This window comes from Pituophis catenifer, unplaced genomic scaffold (genome assembly GCF_029215685.1).
Source record: "Pituophis catenifer annectens isolate HBS135680 unplaced genomic scaffold, rPitCat1.0.hap2 SCAF_43, whole genome shotgun sequence".
Lineage (NCBI taxonomy): Eukaryota > Metazoa > Chordata > Lepidosauria > Squamata > Colubridae > Pituophis > Pituophis catenifer.
The window spans coordinates 158,000-181,626 of record NW_027256923.1 but is presented as its reverse complement, the minus strand read 5'-3'; the positions used below and the strand labels follow the sequence as shown (position 1 = coordinate 181,626).

At 47.0% G+C, this 23,627-nt stretch overlaps 1 protein-coding gene across 1 annotated transcript in view; it reads right to left on the bottom strand.

Annotated features, from left to right (window-relative positions):
- Positions 1-243: 243 nt before the first annotated feature.
- The window catches only part of LHX5 (LIM homeobox 5), a 72,159-nt gene continuing 48,775 nt past the window's right edge, over positions 244-23,627 (bottom strand). Inside the window, 7 exon segments of the mRNA XM_070956502.1 lie at positions 244-602; positions 5,941-6,106; positions 16,244-16,380; positions 16,383-16,520; positions 22,827-22,884; positions 22,886-22,990; positions 22,992-23,052. Coding sequence (XP_070812603.1) covers positions 244-602; positions 5,941-6,106; positions 16,244-16,380; positions 16,383-16,520; positions 22,827-22,884; positions 22,886-22,990; positions 22,992-23,052 — 1,024 coding nt within the window.

Here is a 23,627-nt window from a genome sequence, read left to right as displayed (position 1 = left end):
TGCGAAACGAGGAGCGAATCCAACTTTGGTCCAAAAGAGTTGAGAAACTCGGAGGTTGGCAGCTGGCGGCCCCCTCGACGCTCCCTACCCGGGCTTTCCAAGGCGTCTCCACTGGGCCCACTCAGCGGTCCTGGAGCGGCTCCTAGGGAAGCCCCCCCAACTCCGGGTGGGAAGAGGGGCTCGGTCCGAGTTGGGGGCTTAGACGAGAGGTCTGGAGCGCGGCGTCCCCCCTTCCCGGGCGCTCTACCAGACGGCCGCTTCGCTCAACTCCTGGTTGGAATGCGAGAGGGGACCGCTGTACCCCGACATAGGGAAAGGGGGGCTGGGACCCCCACTGAAGACCTCTCCCGGGATGGGATGCAGCGAGCCCGGCAGCCCCGGCTCCGGGCTGGGCGTGTCGGAGTGAGAGATCATATCCGTGTACCTTTGGTTCTCCGAGGTGTGGTGTCCGGCCAAGGGGGCGTCCAGGGGCCCGAGCGGGGTGGAGCCGGCCCCCGAGGTCGGGATGTAGCTGGAGTCGGCCGGCGACTGTGCCTGCGAGGGGGGGCCGTGCGAGAAAAAGTCGTAGTTGCTCCCAGGGCCGTAGTAATCACCTTGGTAATCTGGGGGAGGGGAGAGGGAGGAGAAGAGACGAGAGAGGGGGTGAGTGACGGAAGAGGCTTCCCTGAATTAATTTGCACCCCACGAAAAAGATCTAAGGTGCACCCCACAAAAAGGAATTGAACTGCACGCCATGCATTGATTTACATCCCACAAAAAATTGATATGCACCCCACAAAAAAGAACTGATTTGCGCCCCACAAAAAGGAAGTACCGGTAAATTGTATCCCACAAAAAGGAACTGAATTGCATCTGACAAATGGATTTGCAGCCCACGAAAAGGAACTGAATTGCACCCCACAAAAAGGACCTAAGTTGCATCCCACGAAAAGGAACTGAATTGCACCCCACAAAAAGGACCTAAGTTGCATCCCACAAAAAGGAACTGAATTGCACCCCACAAAAAGGACCTAAGTTGCATCCCACAAAAAGGAACCGAATTGCACCCCACAAAAAGGACCTAAGTTGCATCCCACAAAAAGGAACTGAATTGCACCCGACGAATTGATTTGCACCCCACGAAAAGGAACTGAATTGCACCCCACAAAAAGGACCTAAATTGCACCCCACAAAAAGGAACTAAGTTGCATCCCACGAAAAGCAACCGAGTTGCACCCCCATAAAAAGCAAACCGAGTTGCACCCACACCACACCTGAAGGAGGGCAGGGGAGGAGGAGAAGCATTATGGGTTTGGAAAGGTGGGAGGGGGAGGGGTGCGCGCGAAAGATCATGAGCCTGGTCGCAGCTTTTGCGTGGAACAAATTGGATTAAAAGGCAGAGCTTTTTAAAACCCCAGGTTTTGCAGTCCATCACGAAGCCCCCATGGCTTATCCCCGGATATGTAGACCCCAGAGTGAGCCCAGTATTACTGCACAGCTGGAGAAGCTGACCCTGACTGAACAGATGTGCGGTTTATTCTCTCCCTGTCTCTCTCTCTCTTTTCTCCCTGTCTCTCTCTCCCTGTGTCTCTCTCTGTCTCTCTGTCTCTCTTTCTCCCCTCTCTCTTTTTTCTCCCAGTCTCTCTCTCTCCCTCTGTCTCTCTCTCTCTCCCTCTGTATCTTTCTCTCTCTTTTTCTCTCTCCCAGTCCTCTCTCTCTCTCTCTCTCACTCTCTCTCTCTCTCTCTCTCTCTCTTTCTCTCCCTCTTTTTTCTCTCCCCCCTCTCTCCCCCCCCCAGATTAAATCCCGTACAGCAAAGCCAGTGAAAAGGATAACCCAAAGAACCCTCCCGATTGGCTGCTCTCTGAGCCGCTTTGGACTACAACTCCCATTATCCACACCCACCGGCCTTTACAAGACCATTTGTTTATGGCATTCAGAGCCAACCCTTTACTGAGTAAGTAAAGCCCATTTTCTGAACAGGTGGCACAGATAGGGATACCTGCTTCCCTCCCTCGGAATAAACCCCATTGGGTTCTCCAGCACTTCCTTCTGAGTAGACCTTGGGAGACCTGTGCTTTCTGAAAGGATTTCAATTTCCCCTTTTGTGTGTTGTCTCCAAGGAATGGTGCCCCTTTTTAGAGGAATAACCCAGTGACAGAATGGATCTGTTTTTTTCTACTCCTGAATCTCATATCAAATGCAAAGGGGGGGAAGGGGTGCTTGCAGACAAACAAAACAAAACAAAACAAAACAAAACCAAGCCAACACAACACAACACAACACAACAGAACACAACAGAACACAACAAAACCCAACACAACACAACAAAACAAAACAAAACAAAATAAAACAAAACCAACCCAACCCAACAAAACCCAACCCAATAAAACCCAACCCAACAAAACCTAACCCAACCCAACCCAACAAAACAAAACAAAACAAAACCAACCCAACCCAACCCAACAAAACCCAACCCAATAAAACCCAACCCAACAAACCCAACCCAACAAAACCCAACACAACACAACACAACAAAATCCAACACAACCCAACACAACCCAACAAAACAAAACAAAACAAAACAAAACCAACCCAACAAAACCCAACCCAATAAAACCCAACACAACACAACCCAACACAACACAACACAACACAACAAAATCCAACCCAACCCAACCCAACCCAACCCAACCCAACCCAACCCAAACCAAACCAAACCAAACAAAACAAAACCAAACAAAACAAAACAAAACAAAACAAAACAAAACAAAACAAAACAAAACAAAACAAAACAAACAAAACAAAACAAAACAAAACAAAACCAACCCAACCCAACAAAACCCAACCCAATAAAACCCAACACAACCCAACCCAACACAACCCAACACAACACAACAAAATCCAACCCAACCCAACCCAACCCAACAAAACAAAACAAAACAAAACAAAACAAAACAAACCCAACCCAACAAACCCAACCCAATAAAACCCAACCCAACCCAACCCAACAAAACCCAACCCAACCCAACAAAACAAAACAAAACAAACACAACACAACACAACACAACACAACACAACACAACACAACACAACACAACCTTGCTGGCTCTGCCATGCCAGCAGGCGCGATTGGACCTGACCTGATCAACCTGTAAGAACACAACCACAAAATCGCCACCCAGTTTTCCCCCAAACGCACAACAGAACAAACCAGGAACATCAAATATATCAAGGGCATTTCTGCCAATCAATCTTCCTTACAGGTTTCAATCAAATTGAAATGACAGCTTTTGTGCCGCTTGGGCCTTAAAAGGCGGGGCTTGGATGGCAGACCCAGGAAACCTGGGGGAGTGGGGTGGGACGTGGGGGAAGGGGGGGAGAGTAGGCAAGAGAGGGGGGAGTTGCTCTCTTCCTACCAGGGTGAAGAAGGAATCCAAGGGCTGGCACAATCAGTATGAATTGCACTGGTTTTTGTTCTGTTCGTTTGATTCAAGTCAGCCAGACAGGTTCTGCTTTTTGGAAACACAGGTGTGAAAAGACACCCAAGAGGATAAAAATCAAAACCCGGTTCAGGAAGCAAAAAAACCCACCAAGGTTGAGTCACTCACGAGGCCCTTGAACGAAGCTCTCCCCGAGGTAGTGAGGCATGCGTTCACACTTAAAATATAAAAGTGCAACTTTCTGCCCCTTTTGTATTGCTGTTGCTTTGCAAAAACAATAAACTGAGAAATACACTTTAGTGAACATCTATAACTAGGCACGCACGCTTGTGCACAAACAGATCCCAAGCTCCAGCTATTACCCCTCCAGTTTGCACACTTGTGCGCAAGCATATCACTTTAGTGAACATTTATAACCAGGCACGCACGCTTGTGCACGAACAGATCCCAAACTCCAACTATTACCTCTCCAGTTAGAAAAACACTTGGTCTACCCCAGCATGTGGGAGGGAGCATACTGCATCCCTTTCGCCTTTCAGCTCCAATCCAGGAACTCTCAAGCAGTCGCATTCATGACAAACCATTTTACACCAAATTTCTTTATCAGCGAAATATAAATTATATATATATAATTTATATATTATATATATATTGTAAGCCACCCTGAGTCTCCAGAGAAGGGCGGCATATAAATCAAATTTAAAAAAAAATTACAACACTCACTCAAAAAATATTGCCTATTCCCCCAACAGCACAGAAACACAAGCTCAGAGGTTTATCTGTGTATGCATATCAATTGTCACACACACCATTTAAAAATAAATCCCCTTCTTTCTCTCCCTCTCTCTCCCGGATATAAATAGGAAATAAAGTTATTCTTACACAAACACAATTATGCATTACCAAAAAAAACACCCCACCACTCCATCGGCTGAAAGACAGCCCCTCCCCCAGGAACCTCATTCCTTACCCAAGCCATTAACAAAAATAATTTCATCTCTAACTTCTTATACGAGTGGCGGGGAGCGGGTGGAAGGAAGGAAGGAAAGGGGATGGAGGGAGGAGAGAAAAAGGTTGAAAAGAGGAGAGAGATAGAGAGATAGAGAAAGAAGTAAACCAAGAAGGGGGGGGAGGAAAGAAGGAAGGAAAGTGGGTGGAGCGAGGAGAGGAAAAGGTTGAAAAGAGGAGAGAGATAGAGAGATAGAAGGTAACAGAAAGAAGTAAACCAGGGAGGGGGGGAAGGGAAAGAAGGGAAGGGAAGGAAAAAAGGAGGGGAGAAGAGGAGAGGAGAGGGAAAAGAGAGGGGAGGAAGTAAGGAAGGGAGAGAGAAAGAGAGATAGGCAGAAAAGAGAAAGAGAGAGAGAAAGAAAAAGAAAAATGGAGAAAAAAAAAACTCTCACTGGAAAACACTAATTTTTTTCCCACCATCGCAAAACTTTCCTAAGCCAGGTTAATTTTCGTCATTTTGAACCTCTACCTCCGGCACGGACCGAGCAGCCTCTGCTTTCTTTTTATTTTTTGAGCAAAAAAATAAATAAAATAAAAATAAAATAAATCCGCGGAGCACCACCTCGACTCCCTCTTCCTGCGCAAAAAAAAAAAAAAAACAAAAAAAAAAAACCCTCGAGCCCGAATGCTTCAAACTCAAAAGGCTGGATTCAGACGACAACACGTGTACAATCCTGGTGTGGTGGGTTCCCACTTGCTTGTGGCCCGAACAACCTCCCCTATACCCGGATCACTGAAGCCCAGTCAACGGGTTTTGCAACGGCGGGGAGCCCAGCCATGGTGGCATAGCCAACAAACCACGATGGGAGTGGTTTGGTAGTACAGTGGTCTAAGGCACCCTGTTATTAAGCTGGTTATTATTAATTGCAGCTGCCTGCAATTACTGCAGGGTTCGAATCTCGCCAAGGCTCAAGGTTGACTCAGCCTTCCATCCTTTCTAAGGTAGGTAAATTGAGGACCCGGATTGTGGGAGCAATAAGCTGACTTTGTATAAATATACAAAAGGATGAAGGCTATTGCTTAACGCACTGTAAGCCGCCCTGAGTCTCCGGAGAAGGGCGGCATATAAATCAAATTAAACAAAAAAAAAAGTAGCACCAGCTGCCTGCAATTACTGCAGGTTCGAATCTCGCCAAGGCTCAAGGTTGACTCAGCCTTCCATCTTTTCTAAGGTAGGTGAAATGAGGACCCAGTTTGTGGGGGCAATAAGCTGACTTTGTATAAATATACAAAAGGATGAAGGCTATTGCTTAATGCACTGTAAGCCGCCCTGAGTCTCCGGAGAAGGGCGGCATATAAATCAAATTAAAAAAAAAAAATGGCTAGCCAGAACCAAAACCCTCATATTCTCACGATCTAAAGACCTTTAAGTCCATCTAACAAACATCCTTCTTCCCCGACTCAGGAGTCTAAGCGCAAGGAGAAAACAAGCCAAAGAAAAGCATTTCGCCCTTGAAGGAGCACATTCAGACGAAAGAAACTCCCCTTGGAGGAGAAGAAAGCGTGTTACCTCCGTAGTAACTGTAAGGAGCCGTGCCCAGCATCTCGGATTCATCCAGCCGGCCTCCCAGAGGGCGCATGCGCCGAGGGCTCCGGAAAAACGCATGTCTTCGGGCTCCCAAGGCGCTCAGTTGCTTCATTCTTCGCTCTTTGGAGCGTCGGTTCTGGAACCAAACCTGTAGGAGAGAGTTGGGTGGGGGAGGGGGGAGAGGGTCAGATGGGGGTCTCCCCAAGCAGATGAGCCTTCCTTCCAACCAACCCCACCCATCCCGGTTCCCCCAGGAACATCCCAACAATGGGATGATGGAGGAAAAGGCTGGTCCTATCCTGAGAAAGCCAATAGAATTGGGGAAAAAAAATGAGAAGGATTCCTTCCTAGAAAGCAACGGGATGCACTGATGATGTTACGGAGCATGGTAGCGAAATGCCTTAAGAAGGAAACTACCTTCTTCTCTTCATCCTCCACTCTACAAAGCCCGTTCCCTCCTAGCACTGATGATGTTACCTAGTTGGGTAATAAAATGTCTACAAGAAGATAACCAAGCTCAGAGAGCATCAAGGACCCCATAGTTGTCCTCCTCCTCCTCCTTCTTCTCCTCCTCCTCCTCATCCCCCCCAAACCCCACTCCCTTCTAACTGAATATGTTACCTAGTTGGGTAATAAAATGTTTACAAGAAAATAACCAAGCTCAGAGAGCACCAAGGACCCCACAACCCTCCTCCTCCTCCTCCTCTTCTTCTTCCTCTTCCTCCCCCCACAAACCTCCCTCCCTCCTAACTGAATATGTTACCTAGTTGGGTAATAAAATGTCTACAAGAAAATAACCAAGCTCAGAGAGCACCAAGGACCCCATAGTTCTCTTCCTCCTCCTCCTTCTCTTCCTCCTCCTCCTCCTCCTCCTCCTCCTCCCCCCACAAACCCCACTCCCTCCTAACTGAATATGTTACCTAGTTGGGTAATAAAATGTCTACAAAAAAATAACCAAGCTCAGAGAGCACCAAGGACCCCACAATCTTCCTCCTCCTCCTCCTCCTCCTCCTCCTCCTCCTCCTCCTCCTCCTCCTCCGCCTCCTCCTCCTCCTCCTCCTCATCCCCCCCAAACCCCACTCCCTCCTAACTGAATATGTTACCTAGTTGGGTAATAAAATGTCTACAAAAAATAACCAAGCTCAGAGAGCACCAAGGACCCCATAGTTCTCCTCCTCTTCCTCCTCCTCCTCCTCCTCCTCCTCCTCCTCCTCCTCCTCCTCCTCCTCCTCCCCCCACAAGCCCCCCTCCCTCCTATCACTGAATATGTTACCTAGTTGGGTAATAAAATGTCTACAAGAAAACAACCAAGCTCAGAGAGTGCCAAGGACCCCAGATTGGTAGCCCTGAGCTACCCATATTCTCTTCTATCCCTACAACTGCATTTATTGACGCAGGTGGATTGCATTCACGCAACCAGCTCAACTGGGTTAATCTCAAATGCCTCTGTGGAGGGAAAGGAGGGGATAACTGGTAGGGGATTTGACGACGCCTCCCGTTGGGTTAGTTGGCGGTTGGAGTTGGGTCAACTCATCAAAGGGATCAATTCCAGATCTGGGTTAAGTGCATGTTGAGAATGTGGCCATAATCGTCCTGGCAGAAGATTATTCATGAGAAAAGACCCCGGCTGTGGGCAGAGTTTGCCTGCAATACTCCATTCTAACCACTGCGCCACCTATGACACTGCCGAGCGTCCGAATTGTACGGGGACAAGTAATCCTAAACCTATGACAATCAAAGTGAAATTTGCCCCATTTTACGGCCCTTCTTGCCATGGTTGTAGAGTGAATCACTGCAGTCGTGACGTTGTTAAGTGAACCTGGCTTTCCCCATTGACTTTGCTGGTTAGCAGGTCGCCCAAGGTGTTCATTTAGCAAAAGCAATCACAAGAACAATAACAATAGCAATGGCACTTAGATTTTTATTCATGGCGCTTTAAGGACTCTCTAAGCGGTTTACCAGAATCAGCCTCTTGCCCCCAACAATCCGGGTCCTCATTTTACTGACCTCAGAAGGACGGAAGACTGAGTCAACTTTGAGCTGGTCAGGATCGAATTCCTGACTGTGGGCAGAGTCAGCCTGCAATACTGCATTCTGACCACTGCACCACCAAGGCTCCTGTCTGTCTGTCTAACTGCCTGCGTGCCTCTCTCTCTCTCTCTCTCTCTCTCTCTCTCTCTCTCTCCCTCTCTCTCTCTCTCTCTCTCTCTCTCTCTCATCTATCTATCTCTATCATCTATCTATCAATCAATCATCTATCTATCTATCTATCTATCTATCTATCATCTATCTATCTATCATCTTTCCATCTATCTATATCTATCTATCTATCAATCATCTCTATCTATCTATCTATCTATCTATCTATCTATCTATCTCTATCAATCATCTATCTATCTCTATCATCTATCAATCAATCATCTATCTATCTATCTATCTATCTATCTATCTATCTATCATCTATCTATCAATCATCTTTCCATCTATCTATATCTATCTATCAATCATCTCTATCTATCTATCTATCTATCTATCTATCTATCTATCTATCTATCTATATCTATATCTATCAATCATCTATCTATCTATCTATATCATCTATCTATCTATCTATCTATCTATCTATCTATCTATCATCTATCTATCTATCTATCTATCTATCTATCTATCTATCTATATCTATATCTATCAATCATCTATCTATCTATCTATATCATCTATCTATCTATCTATCTATCTATCTATCTATCATCTATCTATCTATCTATCTATCTATCTATCTATCTATCTATCTATCTATATCTATATCTATCAATCATCTATCTATCTATCTATATCATCTATCTATCTATCTATCTATCTATCTATCTATCTATCTATCATCTATCTATCTATCTATCTATCTATCTATCTATCTATCTATATCATCTATCTATCTATCTATCATCTATCTATCATCTATCTATCTATCTATCTATCTATCTATCTATCTATCTATCTATCATCTATCTATCACAAAAGCAATAGCCGTTAGACTTATAGACCGCTTCACAGGGCTTCACAGACCTCTCTAAGCGGTATACAGAGTCAGCCTATTGCCCCCAACAATCCGGGTCCTCGTTTTACCGACCTTGGAAGGATGGAAGGCCGAGTCAACCTTGAGCCGGTCAGAATCGAATTCCTGTCAGTGGGGCAGAGTCAGCCTGCAATATCTCATTCTGACCACTGGGCCACCAAGGCTCCTCGTTCAACTGATCGTGTAGTATTGGTGAATACTAATACTACCAAAGTAGTATTGGTGAACACGGGCATGTACACAATCTGTTGATTGGCTGTTTTCACACGATATACCTATCCATGGTTTAGGATTGACTCAATTGTTCACTTTTGCACAATTCATTGGCTGGGATTGGAACACATTTAACCATAAAGGATTAGAGTTAATTTATGGTGGTCTAGTTTTAGCTGTAGGTGTGATAGGAACCCTACCATCCTGTGATTTCCTTGATGTTGGTTTAAGATGTTGGGTAAACTCCCATCCTTATGCTAAACCATGGTTTGAGGTTTCCTCTCTTGAGGAAACCCTACTGATTATGATTTAAGGAAGAAACTTAGCATGCCACTCTGAAAACCAGTGAAGAGGACAGTTCTTGGACCTCCTCCCTCTGTGTATGACAATTAGAATAGAATAGAATAGAATAGAATAGAATAGAATAGAATAGAATAGAATAGAATAGAATAGAATGGGATGGGATGGGATGGGATGGGATGGGATGGGATGGGATGGGATGGGATGGGATGGGATGGGATGGGATGGGATGGGATGGGATGGGATGGGATGGGATGGGATGGGATGGGATGGGATGGGGACAGGACAGGACAGGACAGGGCAGGGCAGGACAGGGCAGAATATAGAGTAGAGTAGAGTAGAGTAGAGTAGAGTAGAGTAGAGTAGAATAGAATAGAATAGAATAGAATAGAATAGAATAGAATAGAATAGAATAGAATAGAATAGAATAGAATATGGAATGGGAGTAGAGTAGAGTAGAATAGAATAGAATATGGAATGGAAAGAAGAATAGAATAGAATAGAATAGAATAGAATAGAATAGAATAGAATAGAATAGAATAGAATAGAATAGAATAGAATAGAATAACAGAGATGGAAGGGACCTTAGAGGTCTTCTAGTCCAACCCCCTGCTTAGGCAGGAAACCATACACCACTTCACCAATTCCATTCCTAATTCATGTGTAAATTCCCCCCCCCCCTCACCGGTTTTAGCAGAAGTCCTTCTCTTGTAAGGAAAAAAAAAAAAACCCACTTAATATACCAGCCTGGACTCTCCCTCCCTTTTGCTAGTCATAAATTAATTTCACTCTGGTTATTTCCACCCGAGCTAATGATTTAAGAAAGTGGGGTGTGCATTCACAAGATTCATTGAGTCATCAGCAAACCAGTGACACTGGATCTCAACCCAGCCTGTGGAACTAATTTCGGAGGGGGAGGGTTGTTTATGAATTCCGAGACATCGGGCTGGTCCAGGGCTCTCCAAATTTGGCAAAAGGTTGGCAGTTCAGCGGTTCGAGTCCCTAGTGCTGCGTGACGGGGTGAGCTCCCGTGACTTGTCCCAGCTTCTGCCAACCTAGCAGTTGGAAAGCAGGTCAAAAATGCAAGTAGAAAAATAGGGACCCCCTTTGGTGGGAAGAGAACAGCGTTCCGTGCGCCTTTGGCGTTGAGTCATGCGGGCCACATGACCACGGAGACGTCTTTGGACAGCGCTGGCTCTTCGGCTTTGAAACGGAGATGAGCACCGCCCCCTAGAGTCAGGAATGACTAGCACATATGTGCGAGGGGAACCTTTACCTTTACCTAAGACTTGTGGACTTCAGCTCCCAGAATTCCTCAGCCACCCAATGATGGCTGGGGAATTCTGGGACTTGAAGTCACAAAGGTTGCCAAGTTTGGGAATCCCCTGCCTAGTCCGTAGTTCATGTAAACCTAGGCAAACAGGAGAATCCAGGCAGAAGCTTTCTTCCAGAAGGTCCAGGCTGAAGTGCTGAACCAAAGAAGAGAATTTTGCAAAGATGGAAGACTTTTTTTTTAAGGAATATCTGGATTTGCTCCTCAACCAAATTTCTTGGCATATGGAGCTGAGAAGGTCTTCAGATAAAAAGCAACTTCCCCAAGGGACCAGGAACACAAGGATCTGGAAGATCTAGAGATCTTCCCCACCAGACATCCCATGATGGATGGAAACTGTAGTTTCCCACCTGTGCAGGATACTGGTTAAGAGGAAAAGTTGATCTATTTTGGAAGACGCAGGCCAGAGGAGTCCTCATTCGGAGTCATGAGGAGGCAGAGAGGGAGCTAGACAGCAGCGAGGCACAGGAACAGCTGAAGCCTGTTCCCAGTGTGTGGATGCGCAGAGCTGCCAGAAGACAAGAAAAACTCAGAAAGCAGGGTCAACTTGGGAGTAAAGCCACACCTTGGAGGTGATTGCCCCCACCCCCCCGAAACAGAAGAGGAGAGAACGGGGAGGGGCCTTTTGCAGGAAACAATTCATTTGTTCCGTGACTCTGAGAGACTCTGTGCCAAGTTTTGCCTTGTACTGTGGTTGGAAACAAGTTACGTGGCAGCTTGCCAAGCGAGATAAGGTCTGTGTTGCTAAACATTCCTTTGAAAAAACTGTTTGGACAGGCCTTGCTGACTGTGAATGAACGTAATTCACAGTCGTGTCAATAAAAGAGGTTTTGCCAGTAATTCCTGCCTCCTGCTTTTTAAGGGAGCCTAGGTCAAAACGGTTTAATATTTGCACTCTGTTGCTTTGAATCTGGAAAAAAAACTTGGTAGTTCTCTCTTTAGCCGATTGATAGAAATCGGAAAGACTGGTTTCCTCTTTGCCAGTTGGCAAAACAGGAAGAAATCTGGCCAAAGTAATCTCCATCCCAAAAGTGATCTGGTGGTTGAGTTCTTTTCCACCGACTTTAGTTCAGGGGCGTGTCCAACCTTGGCAACTTTAATAATAATAATAATAATAATAATAATAATTTTATTTCTATACCGCCCTTCTCCCGAAGGACTCAGGGCGGTGTACAGCCTATTTAAAAACACAAACAAAACAATGATATAAAATTTAAAATAATTAAATAAATGGCTCAAATTTAAAACCCCAATAAATTTAAATACCCCAATTTAAAACTATTGTATTGATAGTCCGGCCTGGCGGAACAACAGGGTCTTCAATGCGCAGCGAAACACCCGGAGGTCAGATATCTTACGAATTTCCGGGGGCAGTTCATTCCACAGGGCTGGGGCTCCCACAGAGAAGGCCCTCCCCCTGGGCGTCGCCAGCCGACATAACTTGGCTGACGGCACCCTGAGGAGACCCTCTCTGTGGGAACGAACTGGTCGGTGGGAGGCTATTGGTGGCAGAAGACGGTCTCGGAGGTACCCGGGTCCTATGCCATGGAGCGCTTTAAAGGTGGTAACCAACACCTTGAATCGCACCCGGAAGACCACCGGGAGCCAGTGCAGCTCGCGCAGGAGGGGTGTCACATGGGCATAACGGGTTGCGCCCATAACCACCCCGCGCGGCCGCATTCTGGACCAGCTGGAGCTTCCGAGTGCTCTTCAAGGGGAGCCCCATGTAGAGAGCATTACAATAGTCCAACCGGGAAGTAACAAGGGCATGAGTGACCGTGCGCAGGGCGTCCCGATCCAGAAAGGGCTGCAACTGGCGAATCAGGCGAACCTGATAAAAGGCCCCCCTGGCCACGGCCGTCATATGCTCTTCTAAAGACAGCCGTGCATCCAGGAGGACACCCAGATTGCGAGCCCTCTCCGTGGGGGGGCAAAGATTCACCCCCAATAGTCAGCGATGGCACCTGCTGACTATATCGGGGCGCCGGGAGCCACAGCCACTCGGTCTTGGAGGGGTTGAGTCTGAGCCTGTTCCTCCCCATCCAGGCCCGCACGGCCTCCAGGCAGCGGGACATCACATCAAGACATTTAAGACCTGTGGGCTTTAAATCCCAGATTTCCCGTGCAATTGGGGGTTTGCATTTAAGGCAGAGGTGAGGCAGCTCATGGCCCCTTTAAAGTTAAAGGTAAAGGTTCCCCTTGTTCCTGACTCTAGGGGGCGGTGCTCATCTCTGTTTCAAAGCCGAAGAGCCAGCGCTGTCCGAAGACGTCTCCGTGGTCATGTGGCCGGCATGACTCGATGCCAAAGGCGCACGGAACGCTGTTACCTTCCCACCAAAGGTGGTCCCTATTTTTCTACTTGCATTTTTTATGTGCTTTCGAACTGCTAGGTTGGCAGAAGCTGGGACAAGGAATGGGACCTCACTCCGTTACGCGGCACTAGGGATTCGAACCACTGAACTGCTGAACTTTCGATCAACAAGCGCAGCGTCTTAGCCACTGGGCCACTGCATCCCTCATGGCCCCTTTATGACTCAGGAATTCTGGGAGTTGAAGTCCACAGGCCATACAGGGGCCATAGCTGCCCATTCTCTGGTTTAGGGGCCAAGAACCAGGAAGACATGGTTGTACCCAGTGATGAAATCCATTTTTTTTTTACTACCGGTTCTGTGGGCGTGGCTTGGTGGGCGTGGTGTAGCTTGGTGGGCATGGCTTGGTGGGCGTGGCAGGGGAAGGATACTGCAAAATCTCCATTCCCTCCCCACTCCAGGGGAAGGATACTGCAAAATCCCCATTCCCTCCCCACTCCAGGGGAAGGATACTGCAAAATCTCCATTCCCTCCCCACTCCAGGGGAAGGATACTGCAAAATCTCCATTTCCACCCCACTCCAGGGGAAGGATACTGCAAAATCCCCATCCCCTCCCCACTCCTGGGGGAAGGGTATTGCAAAATCTCCATTCCCTCCCCATTCTGGGGCCAGCCAGAGATGGTATTTGCGGGTTCTCCGAAGTACTCAAAATTTCCTCTACCAGTTCTCCAGAACCTGTCTGAACCTGCTGAATTTCACCCCTGGGTGTACCCATTATTTCTCTCTCTAAGAAAACCTAATTATCTGATAGGATGTCGTCTGCTCCGTCTCTTGAATCTCCCCTCCTTCTGGCTGCCACTCCTGCAAATGCTGGCTTTTGTTAAGGTGACTTCCTAACATCCCTTTTCTTAATTAAAAAAGCAGGGAAGGTTTTGGCTCTGGAAATATTTCCTAGAAGACAAATAATGAAAAAGGATGATGGCTGGCTGTAAAAAAAAAAAAGAAGAAAAAGACAAAATCCTTTTGGAGACGAGCCCAAAAAATCCCAAGCTCACTTGTCAACAAGTGAAGGGAAGAAAAATCCTTAGAGATAATTCAGCAGCAAAGACCCTTTCCAGATGTCCAGATGTGACAAGTGATGATGATAGACCTAAAAGGTGTCGTTTGGGTGTGAGAATGAGGATGAAGATAGCAATAGCAGTAGCGCTTAGACTTATATACCGCTTTATAGTGCTTTACAGCAAACGTTTGGTAAGCCGCGGTAAGAGTATGGTAATGGACGCGGTGGCTCAGTAGCTAAGACCCTGAGCTTGTCGATCGAAAGGTCGTCAGTTCAGCGGTTCGAATCCCGAGCGCCGCGTAACGGTGTGAGCTCCCGTGACTTGTCCCAGCTTCTGCCAACCTAGCAGTTCAAAAGCAGGTAAAAAATGCAAGTAGAAAAACAGGGACCCCCCTTTGGTGGGAAGGGAACAGCGTTCCGTGCCCCTTTGGTGTTGAGTCACGCCGGCCACATGACCACGGAGACGTCTTCGGACAGCGCTGGCTCTCCGGCTTTGAAACGGAGATGAGCACCGCCCCCTAGAGTCGGAAACGACTAGCACATATGTGCGAGGGGAAACCTTTACCTTTAAGAGTATGGTATGCAATCATTCAGAATAGAATAGAATACAGAATAAAAGAGGTGGAAGGGACCTTGGAGGTCTTCTAGTCCAACCACAATCTCAAACAGCATATCCTATACTACCCCGGAGAAACGATTGTCCAGTCTCTTCTTGAAGACATTCAGTGATGGAGGACGTACAACTTCTGAAGGGCAAGCTGTTCCACTGATTTATTGCTCTCACTGTCAGGAAATTTCTGAGTTGGATTTCTTTCAACAAGCTTTTACTCATTACTTCTTGTCTTGCCCTCAGGTACTTTGGAGAATAGGTTGACCTGCCCCTCTGTAGAAGATGACCAGGCTGAGTCCAAGGGAGGGGTCAAACACGTCATCAGCCATGAGTCCCTTTGCGCCCACCCCAAGATCTAAATCCAGCCCAACGTGGAATTCCTTATCTACCGCCAAATTGCTTTGACTGTTAGTAGTTCAGATTCTTGTAGAGAGCTTAAGCCTACTATAAATCTTTGTACCCATTTAAACTGCCTGGATCTCCTGATTTTCCAGGCACTTGACACCCTCTTCTCTTCGAAGGCCCGCAAATATTGGAAGACAATCACCCCTAGTTCTTCTGTTCATTAGACTAGACATCCCCCATTCCCACAACCTTCATCTATGGTCCCTAGTTGCTCTTCTCTGCACTCTTTCTAAGGTCTCAACAGGAGTCTTTCTTTCTTTCTTTCTTTCTTTCTTTCTTTCTTTCTTTCTTTCTTTCTTTCTTTCTTTCTTTCTTTCTTTCTTCTTTCTTTCTTTCTTTCTTCTTCTTTCTTCTTCTTCTTCTTTCTTCTTCTTTCTTTCTTCTTTTTTCTTTCTTCCCTTCCTTCTTTCTTCCCTCCCTCCCTTCCTCTTTCTTTCTTTCTTTCTTTCTTTCTTTCTTTCTTTCTTTCTTTCTCTTTCTTTCTTTTTTTCTTTCTTCCCTTCCTTCTTTCTTCCCTCCCTCCCTCCCCTTCCTCTCTTTCTTTCTTTCTTTCCTTCCTTCCTTCCTCTGCCTCCCTTCCTCTCCCTCCCTCCCTTTCTTTCTTCCCTTCCTCCCTCCCTTCTTTCCCTCCCTTCTTTCTTTCCTCCCATTCTTCCTCCTCCTTTCCTTTCCTTTCCTTTCCTTTCCTTTCCTTTCCTTTCCTTTCCTTCCTAACTTCCCTCCCTCCCTCCCTCCCTCCCTCCCTCCTTTCTTTCTTTCTTTCTTCTTTCTTTCTTTCTTTCTTTCTTTCTTTCTTTCTTTCTTTCTTCCTCTCTCTCTCTCTCTCTCTCTTTTTCCTTCCTTCCTTCCTTCCTTCCTTCCTTCCTTCCTTCCTTCCTTCCTTCCTTCCTTCCTTCCTTCCTTCCTCTTTCCTTTTTCCATATCAAGGTGACCAGACACCTTCAAAACTCTAATAAAGTCAAATATTTATTATCTTACCTGGATGACTCTCATGTTGAGCCCCGTCTCTTGAGCTAGCTGCTCCCGAATATGCCGGGTGGGTTTAGGGGTGGCTGCAAAAGCCGCCTTGAGGGTCTCCAGCTGCTTGGCTTTGATAGTGGTCCGAGGTCCCCTCTTTTGGTTCCAGAGTTCTGCTCCTCATTTTCGTTATTGGTGGTTTCTTTATCCGAGGAAGTGGAATTGTCTGTTTCCTTTGTATCGTCCTGCATGGGGTCCTGAAGGTCCGGAGATAAACTTCGATCGGTACAGGAAGAAACTGTTGGCGGGGAGAAAAGGGAGAATGGTGAATAGGGTGGGGGAAAGAAAGAGCAAGTGGAAACATGAGTGGGGAGGGGCAGCTTAGCCAGAAGTCAGGGGATGTGGTCTGGATTCCCAGGATGGAAGGAGTTCGTTCAGGAGGAACAAGAGACACCACAGTTCAGAGAGTTCGTGTGTGAGAATGAGGGTGAAGATGGCTCCTCCTTAAGAGTTCCCAGAGTATACCCTTTATGGGGGGTAGTAATGTCCAGCAGGTGAAGATCCAATTGAAGGGTCCTTGATGAAATCTGAGCTTGGTGATTTTCTTGCAGATGTTTCATTACCCAATCTAGATAGCATCATCCGGGCTAGTGACATTATCTAGTTTGGATAACCGAATGTCTGGAAGAAAACAACCAAGCCCAGAGAGCACCGAGGACTCCTCACTTCAACCCTGAGCTACAAATCTTCTCCAGTTACAACCAATTGATTGCTAAAAGGCCTGTTCACAGGAATCTTCTCAATTGCTGGTTCGCACCTGCTAGGAATTTGATAAGGGTCCATGGAATTCAAAGGAGTTGGACATGGTCTGCTTGTGACTATGTACAGATTCTAGGCTGATCACTCTTTTAACTCCACCCAAGATATTCTTCCATTCCTTCTCTTACAGGTTGCTCTGCTTTAGTTTAGCCAGATTCTGTCTATAGGCAAGGGACAATACAGACAACTCCTTGGAAGAATCGAAACATGTCTCTCTTGGGTTTTGGCGCCTGACACAAAGGGGATTAAACTCTGCCCAATACTTTTTATGGGAAAGTCGGAAGGAAGTCCACTTTGTGTCTCATTCAGCAGAGAAGGGAAGGAAGCAGGGGTGAAATCCAGCAGGTTCTGACAGGTTCTGGAGAACCTGTAGCGGAAATTTTTGAGTCGTTCGGAGAACCGGCAAATACCACCTCTGGCTGGCCCCACAGTGGGGTGGAGAATGGAGATTTTGCAATATCCTTCCCCCAGGAGTGGGGCAGGGAATGGGGATTTTGCAGTATCCTTCTCCTGGAGTGGGGGTGGGAATGGGGATTTTGCAGTATCCTTCTCCTGGAGTGGGGTGGGAATGGGGATTTTGCAATCTCCTTCCCCCCAGGAGTGGGCAGGGAATGGGGATTTTGCAGTATCCTTCCCCTGGAGTGGAGTGGGGAATGGGGATTTTGCAAATCTCCTTCCCCCAGGAGTGGGGAGGGAATGAAGATTTTGCAGTATCCTTCCCCTGAAGTGGGGTGGGAATGGAGATTTTGCAATCTCCTTCCCCCAGGAGTGGGGGGGGAATGGAGATTTTGCAGTATCCTTCCCTTGCCATGCCCACCACATCACGCCCACCAAGCCACGCCCCACAGAAACGGTAGTAAAAAAAATTTGGATTTCACCACTGGAAGGAAGGGTTTACATCAGGGGATAGTAAGTCACTTACCTTCCTACTGGTTCGCCAATGTGAGCGCACGTACCCCATCCACAAAGGCGCACGGCGTTTTTGCGCATGTGTTTTGCTCACTCGTGCGCCTACCGCATGCGCGCCCGACCTCAAATACCTGCCTAAATAGGGACAGCATAGAGCTGGGACCTACCGGCAGGCCCACCTGTGATTTCCACTACCGTTCAGGAGAACCAGTTCGAACCGGCTGCATACCACCGCTAGTTTAGACAAAAGAGAGCCACCTTATAACATTTCGGAGCCAGGGAGAAAATACCACCAGCCAACAGGTTTTCTAGGAACCTTGGTAATACAGTGGTTTAATGCACCCTGTAATTAACACAGCTGCCTGCAATGTCTGCAGGGTTCGAATCTCGCCAGGCTCAAGGTTGACTCAGCCTTCCATCCTTTCTAAGGTAGGTTAAATGAGGACCCAGTTTGTGGGGGCAATAAGCTGACTTTGTATAAAATATACAAAAGAATGAAGGCTATTGCTTAACGCATTGTAAGCCGCCCTGAGTCTCCGGAGAAGGGCGGCATATATAAATCAAATAAAAATAAATAAATAAATAAATAAATAAAAATAAATTTCTAACAGGGTCCTCCCTTTGCTTCCGCCCACCCCCAAGCTGCTCTGCCATCTTGCTATCAGTGAGAGAACCTAACTGTTGACTGCCAGGTTCCTTGGGAAGACGTGTCCAGGGAGAAAAGGGTCTGCGTGCATCAAAAAAAACCAGGGGAATTGCTTTGAGAGGACAGAGGAGCCCAAAGGCAGTGGGAAGGCAATCAATTAATTGATTCATTAATGAATCAGCCAAACAAATAAAGCTGTGGAGGGGGAAAAAAAAAAGAGAGAGTTTGGAAGCAAAGGGTAGCGGCCAACCCACCGAGCTATTTGGAAAAGCCACCGCCAGCTGGTGCTCTGGAGATATTTTGGACAACAAATCCAAGGAATCTCAGCCAGGCTGCCTAAGTTAATGATGGGAAGTCTATTCTGATGAGCTTGGAAGTCTGGTTGGGGAAATGTCATTCTTGCCCTATTGAAATATGCAGAAGGAAGGAGGGAGGGAAGGAAGATGAGAGGGAGGGAGGGAAGGAAGGAAGGAAGGAAGATGAAAGGGATGAAAAGGGAGGGGAGGAAGATGGGAAGGAAGGAAGGAAGGTGGGTGGGAGGGAGGAAGGGTGGAAAGATGAGAGGAAGGGAGAGAGGGGAAAGAAGGAAGACAAGAGGGAAGGAAGGAAGATGAAAGGGATGAAAAGGGAGGGGAGGAAGATGGGAAGGAAGGAAGGAAGGTGGGTGGGAGGGGAGGAAGGGTGGAAAGATGAGAGGAAGGGAGAGAGGGAAAGAAGGAAGACAAGAGGGAAGGAAGGAAGATGAAAGGGATGAAAAGGGAGGGGAGGAAGATGGGAAGGAAGGAAGGAAGGTGGGTGGGAGGGAGGAAGGGTGGAAAGATGAGAGGAAGGGAGAGAGGGAAAGAAGGAAGACAAGAGGGAAGGAAGGAAGATGAAAGGGATGAAAAGGGAGGGGAGGAAGATGGGAAGGAAGGAAGGAAGGTGGGTGGGAGGGAGGAAGGGTGGAAAGATGAGAGGAAGGGAGAGAGGGAAAGAAGGAAGACAAGAGGGAAGGAAGGAAGATGAAAGGGATGAAAAGGGAGGGGAGGAAGATGGGAAGGAAGGTGGGAGGCAGGAAGGGAGGAAGGGTGGAAAGATGAGAGGGAGGGAGAGAGGGAAAGAAGGAAGACAAGAGGGAAGGAAGGAAGATGAAGGGATGAAAAGGGAGGGGAGGAAGATGGGAAGGAAGGAAGGAAGATGAAAGGGATGAAAAGGGAGGGGAGGAAGATGGGAAGGAAGGAAGGTGGGAGAGAAGGAGGGTGGGAAGATGAGAGGGAGGGAGGGGAGGAAGGGAAAGAAGGAAGAGGGAAGGAAGGAAGATGAAAGGAATGAAAAGAGAGGGAAGGAAGATGGGAAGGGAGGGAGGAGGGAAGGAAGGAAGGAAAGGAAGGAAGGGAAGGAAGGAAGGAAGGAAGGAAAGGAAGGAAGGAAGGAAAGGAAAGAAGGAAGGAAGGAAGGAAGGAAGGAAGGAAGGAAGGAAGGAAGGAAGGAAGGAAGGAAGGAAGGAAGGAAGCTCAATCTTATATGGGAGACCACCAAATCTATAGCAAACCATATCCATTATTCCTGCCAAGAAACCTACACATGACACATTCATTCGTGAAATCACCAAAGGGCAAAGCATAACTGGACGGAGTCTTCACTTTTAATTAGCAAAGGAATCGCACCCCTTATCTCCGCATCTTCAGCAAGGCCAGAAGCCCCCTTGAACTCGCTTCTCTCGATTGACGGGTGAATTAACCGATGCCAGGAAGATGCACGTGTTTTGGGACCACCCCTCGCCTGCCCCCCTCCCCCCCCCGTGGCTCTTTTTGTATGAGAACAGCTCTCCTTCCCCTCCACTGCCCCTCTAGCATGCCATGCTGGCTGATGGTGGGTCATGGGGTGGCCCATCTTGCGGGGGAGAAGGTTAGGACAAGCTGAGCTGGAGAAGGCTCCCGAGAAGCATCTGAAAAAGCAGCAAGGACCAAGAGTTGTTTGGCAGATGCCACGGTCTGAGGGGCTCACCATTTTCATGCAGATGGTGAGGTTATCTGCAGCATTCAGGGTAACTTCCCAGACCCCCCCCATTTCTCTCCCCACATCACTAAATTAGGCCGTGAGCCAACGGACAAAGAGAAGGAGGTGGAGCAGGCTGAAAAGACACCTGATCCCAACTCACAATTGTCTTGGCTACACTCTGGCCAGCAGCCAACTGGAAGAAGCCCCCCCAACCGAGAGCTGGCCGTCTGAAATTCTGCTTTGCCCATTGTCACTTCCCTCTCCACTTGGAAAGTTGGTTAAACTTCCTATGAAACAGAAGCTCCTGACGGTTTTTGAAAAACCTTCTACCTCAAGGGCTGAATGAAAATAGCCTGGGATCCTGATAGAAAGAGGAATAGCTTAATATGAAGAGGAAGGAAGGAAGGGAAGGAAGGAAGGAAGGAAGGAAGGAAGGAAGGAGAAAAGAAAGACAGAGAAAAAAGAGAGAGAGGGAGAAAGAGAGGGAGAAAGAGAAAGAAAAAGAAAGAGGAAGGAAGGAAGAAGGAAGGAAGGAGAGAGAAAAGAAAGAGAGAAAGAAAAATGAGAGAGAGAAAGAGAAATAAATTGAGAAAGGAAGAAGAACGAAAGAGAAAAGAAAGAGAGAAAAGAGAGAGAAAGAAAAAGAAGAGAATGAGAAAGGAGAAGGAAGGAGAGAAAAGAAAGAGACAGAGAAAGAAAAAAGAGAGAGAGAGAAAGAGAGAGAGAGAGAGAGAAATTGAGAAAGAAGGAAGAAGGAAGGAAGAGCGAGTGAAAAAAGAAAGAAAAAAAGAGAGAGAAAGCAAGAAAGAAGAAGGAAGGAGAGAAAAGAAAGACAAAGAAAGAAAGAGGGAGAGTATTGGAGATTTGATGTTTTCTTCTTAAAATTTTTTTCTCTTTTTAAAATCAATAAAGTATTATAAAAAAAAGAGGGAGAGAGAGAAAGGAAAGCAGGATGAAAGTAAGGAAGGAAGAGAGGAAGGAAAAAGAGAGAAAAAAATAAATAGAAAGAAAGAGAGAGGAAAAGAGAGAGAGGAAGGAAGGAAGGAAGGAAGGAAGGAAGGAAGGAAGGAAGGAAGGAAGGAAAGGAAGAAGGAAGGAAAACGCCTGAAGTTGAGATCTTGGAACATCTTCTAGTACATTTACTTTTCCCTTGTTTAACTGAAAACTAAATTTCAGAAACATTTCCCATTGCCTATTGCCTATTCAGAAAGCAACCTAACCTTCAATGAGTCCTACTCAAGTGAGGCTTTGTGAAGGCTACCAACACCACAGCAACTCACGGGGGGGGGGGGGATGTGGGCTTGTGCCCACACTCATTCAGACCCATCTTCTCTCAGGATTTGGGGCCAGGACCTGCCTATCAGCTTAACCTGTTGGATTGACTGCTTTAACCTTTCTGGAAGGAAGGTAGAATATGGATCTCGTGAGCCAACCAAGTCCATCTATATAACAGTCCTTTCTCACCGTTGGCCGCTTGAAGATGCATGGACTTCAACTCCCAGAATTCCCCTGGCTGGAGAATTCTGGGCGTTGGAGTCCACGCATCTTCAAGGGATCAACAGAGAGAAAGACTGATTTTATAAGATCACCCAAGCGGCCGTCTTAGATCTAGCAGTGGATTCTTAGCTGAGATCCAAAGATGGGCCTATGAGAGAGAACCAAGGTCCCCCCTCACTGTCCATCTGCTTCCTCAACCCCTCTTTCCTCAAATCACTCACTCAATGACCACATTGTTCACGGTTGGGAGTGCAGACTCCAAGACACACAGGTAGTTCTCGACTTACAACAGTTCCTTTAGTGACTGCTGAAAGTCACAATGGCACCGAATAAACAGTAATTGATGACCGTTTTTTCCCCACACTTATTACTCCATTGCAGCATCCCCAGAGTCACGTGATCAAAAATTCAAACATTCGGCAACTGGTTCCTATTATATGACGGTTCCCTGGGGGGGGTCCCTTGATTCTGTTTTGCGACCTTCCGACAAGCACAAAAAGTCGCCAAATGGGGCAAAACTCACTGAACACATGTTTTGCTTAGCGGCATAAATTTTGGTGGCCGTACCTGAGGATTACCTGTCATTGAGGTGTTCCGTCCCCACCCCCAGCAGGGAGAAAAAAGAAACACGGGCCAGTTGTAAACTCAAATTGTCTGTCCTGCTGGGATTCGAACCCAGAGGCAGGGCCACAGATTGGGGGGGGGGGTTTGTAAGGGGAAAGGAAGGGATCGCACCAGCGCCAGCCCGCTCACCTGAGTTCAGGCTGCCTTCTTTCAAACTGGTGGAACTCAGGTAGTCCTCCTTGCACACCAAATTTGTTCTCATCGATGATGTACAATTCCTCGCCCGTGGAGAGTTGTTTATTGCACACCATACAGGTGAAACAGTTCAGGTGGAAAACTTTGCTCCTCGCTTTTCCGGACCAGGTCGGAGGGAGAGATGCCCTGCGCGCAGCCGGCACACTTCGTCCCAAACTTCCTGGAAAAAAAGGAGAGGAATCGATTAAAAAAAGAGATCCCAGGGAAGGGGAGGAAGAAAGGAGCAGGGTGGCTGCTAGTCTGGTGAGGCCAGGTTTCTACCGGGGAGTTGGGAATGCTGATCCTGAGAGTGCTCGAGCGGATCCATAGTCATTTCAAGGGTTTTTAGGATTGGTCCGGGAGGGGGGCAGTTTGCTCTCTCTCTCTTTCTTGTTTCTCCCCCTCTCATTCTTTCTAGTTCTCTCGTTTTCTCTCATTCTGTCTCGCTCTCTCTTGTTACCACCTCTCTCTCATTCTCTCTACTTCTCTCATTTCTCTCATTTTTTTCTCTCTTTCTGTTTCTCTCCCTCTCTCTCATTCTCTCTACTTCCCTCATTTCTCTCATTTTTTTCTCTCTTTCTGTTTCTCCCCTCTCTCTCATTCTCTCTACTTCTCTCATTTCTCTCGTTTTCCTCTCTCTTTCTGTTTCTCCCTCTCTCTCATTCTTTTTTACTTCTCTCTTTTTTTCTTTCTGTTTCCCGCTCTCTCGTTCTCTCTACTCTCATTCCTCTCATTTTCTCTCTGTGTGTGTTTCCC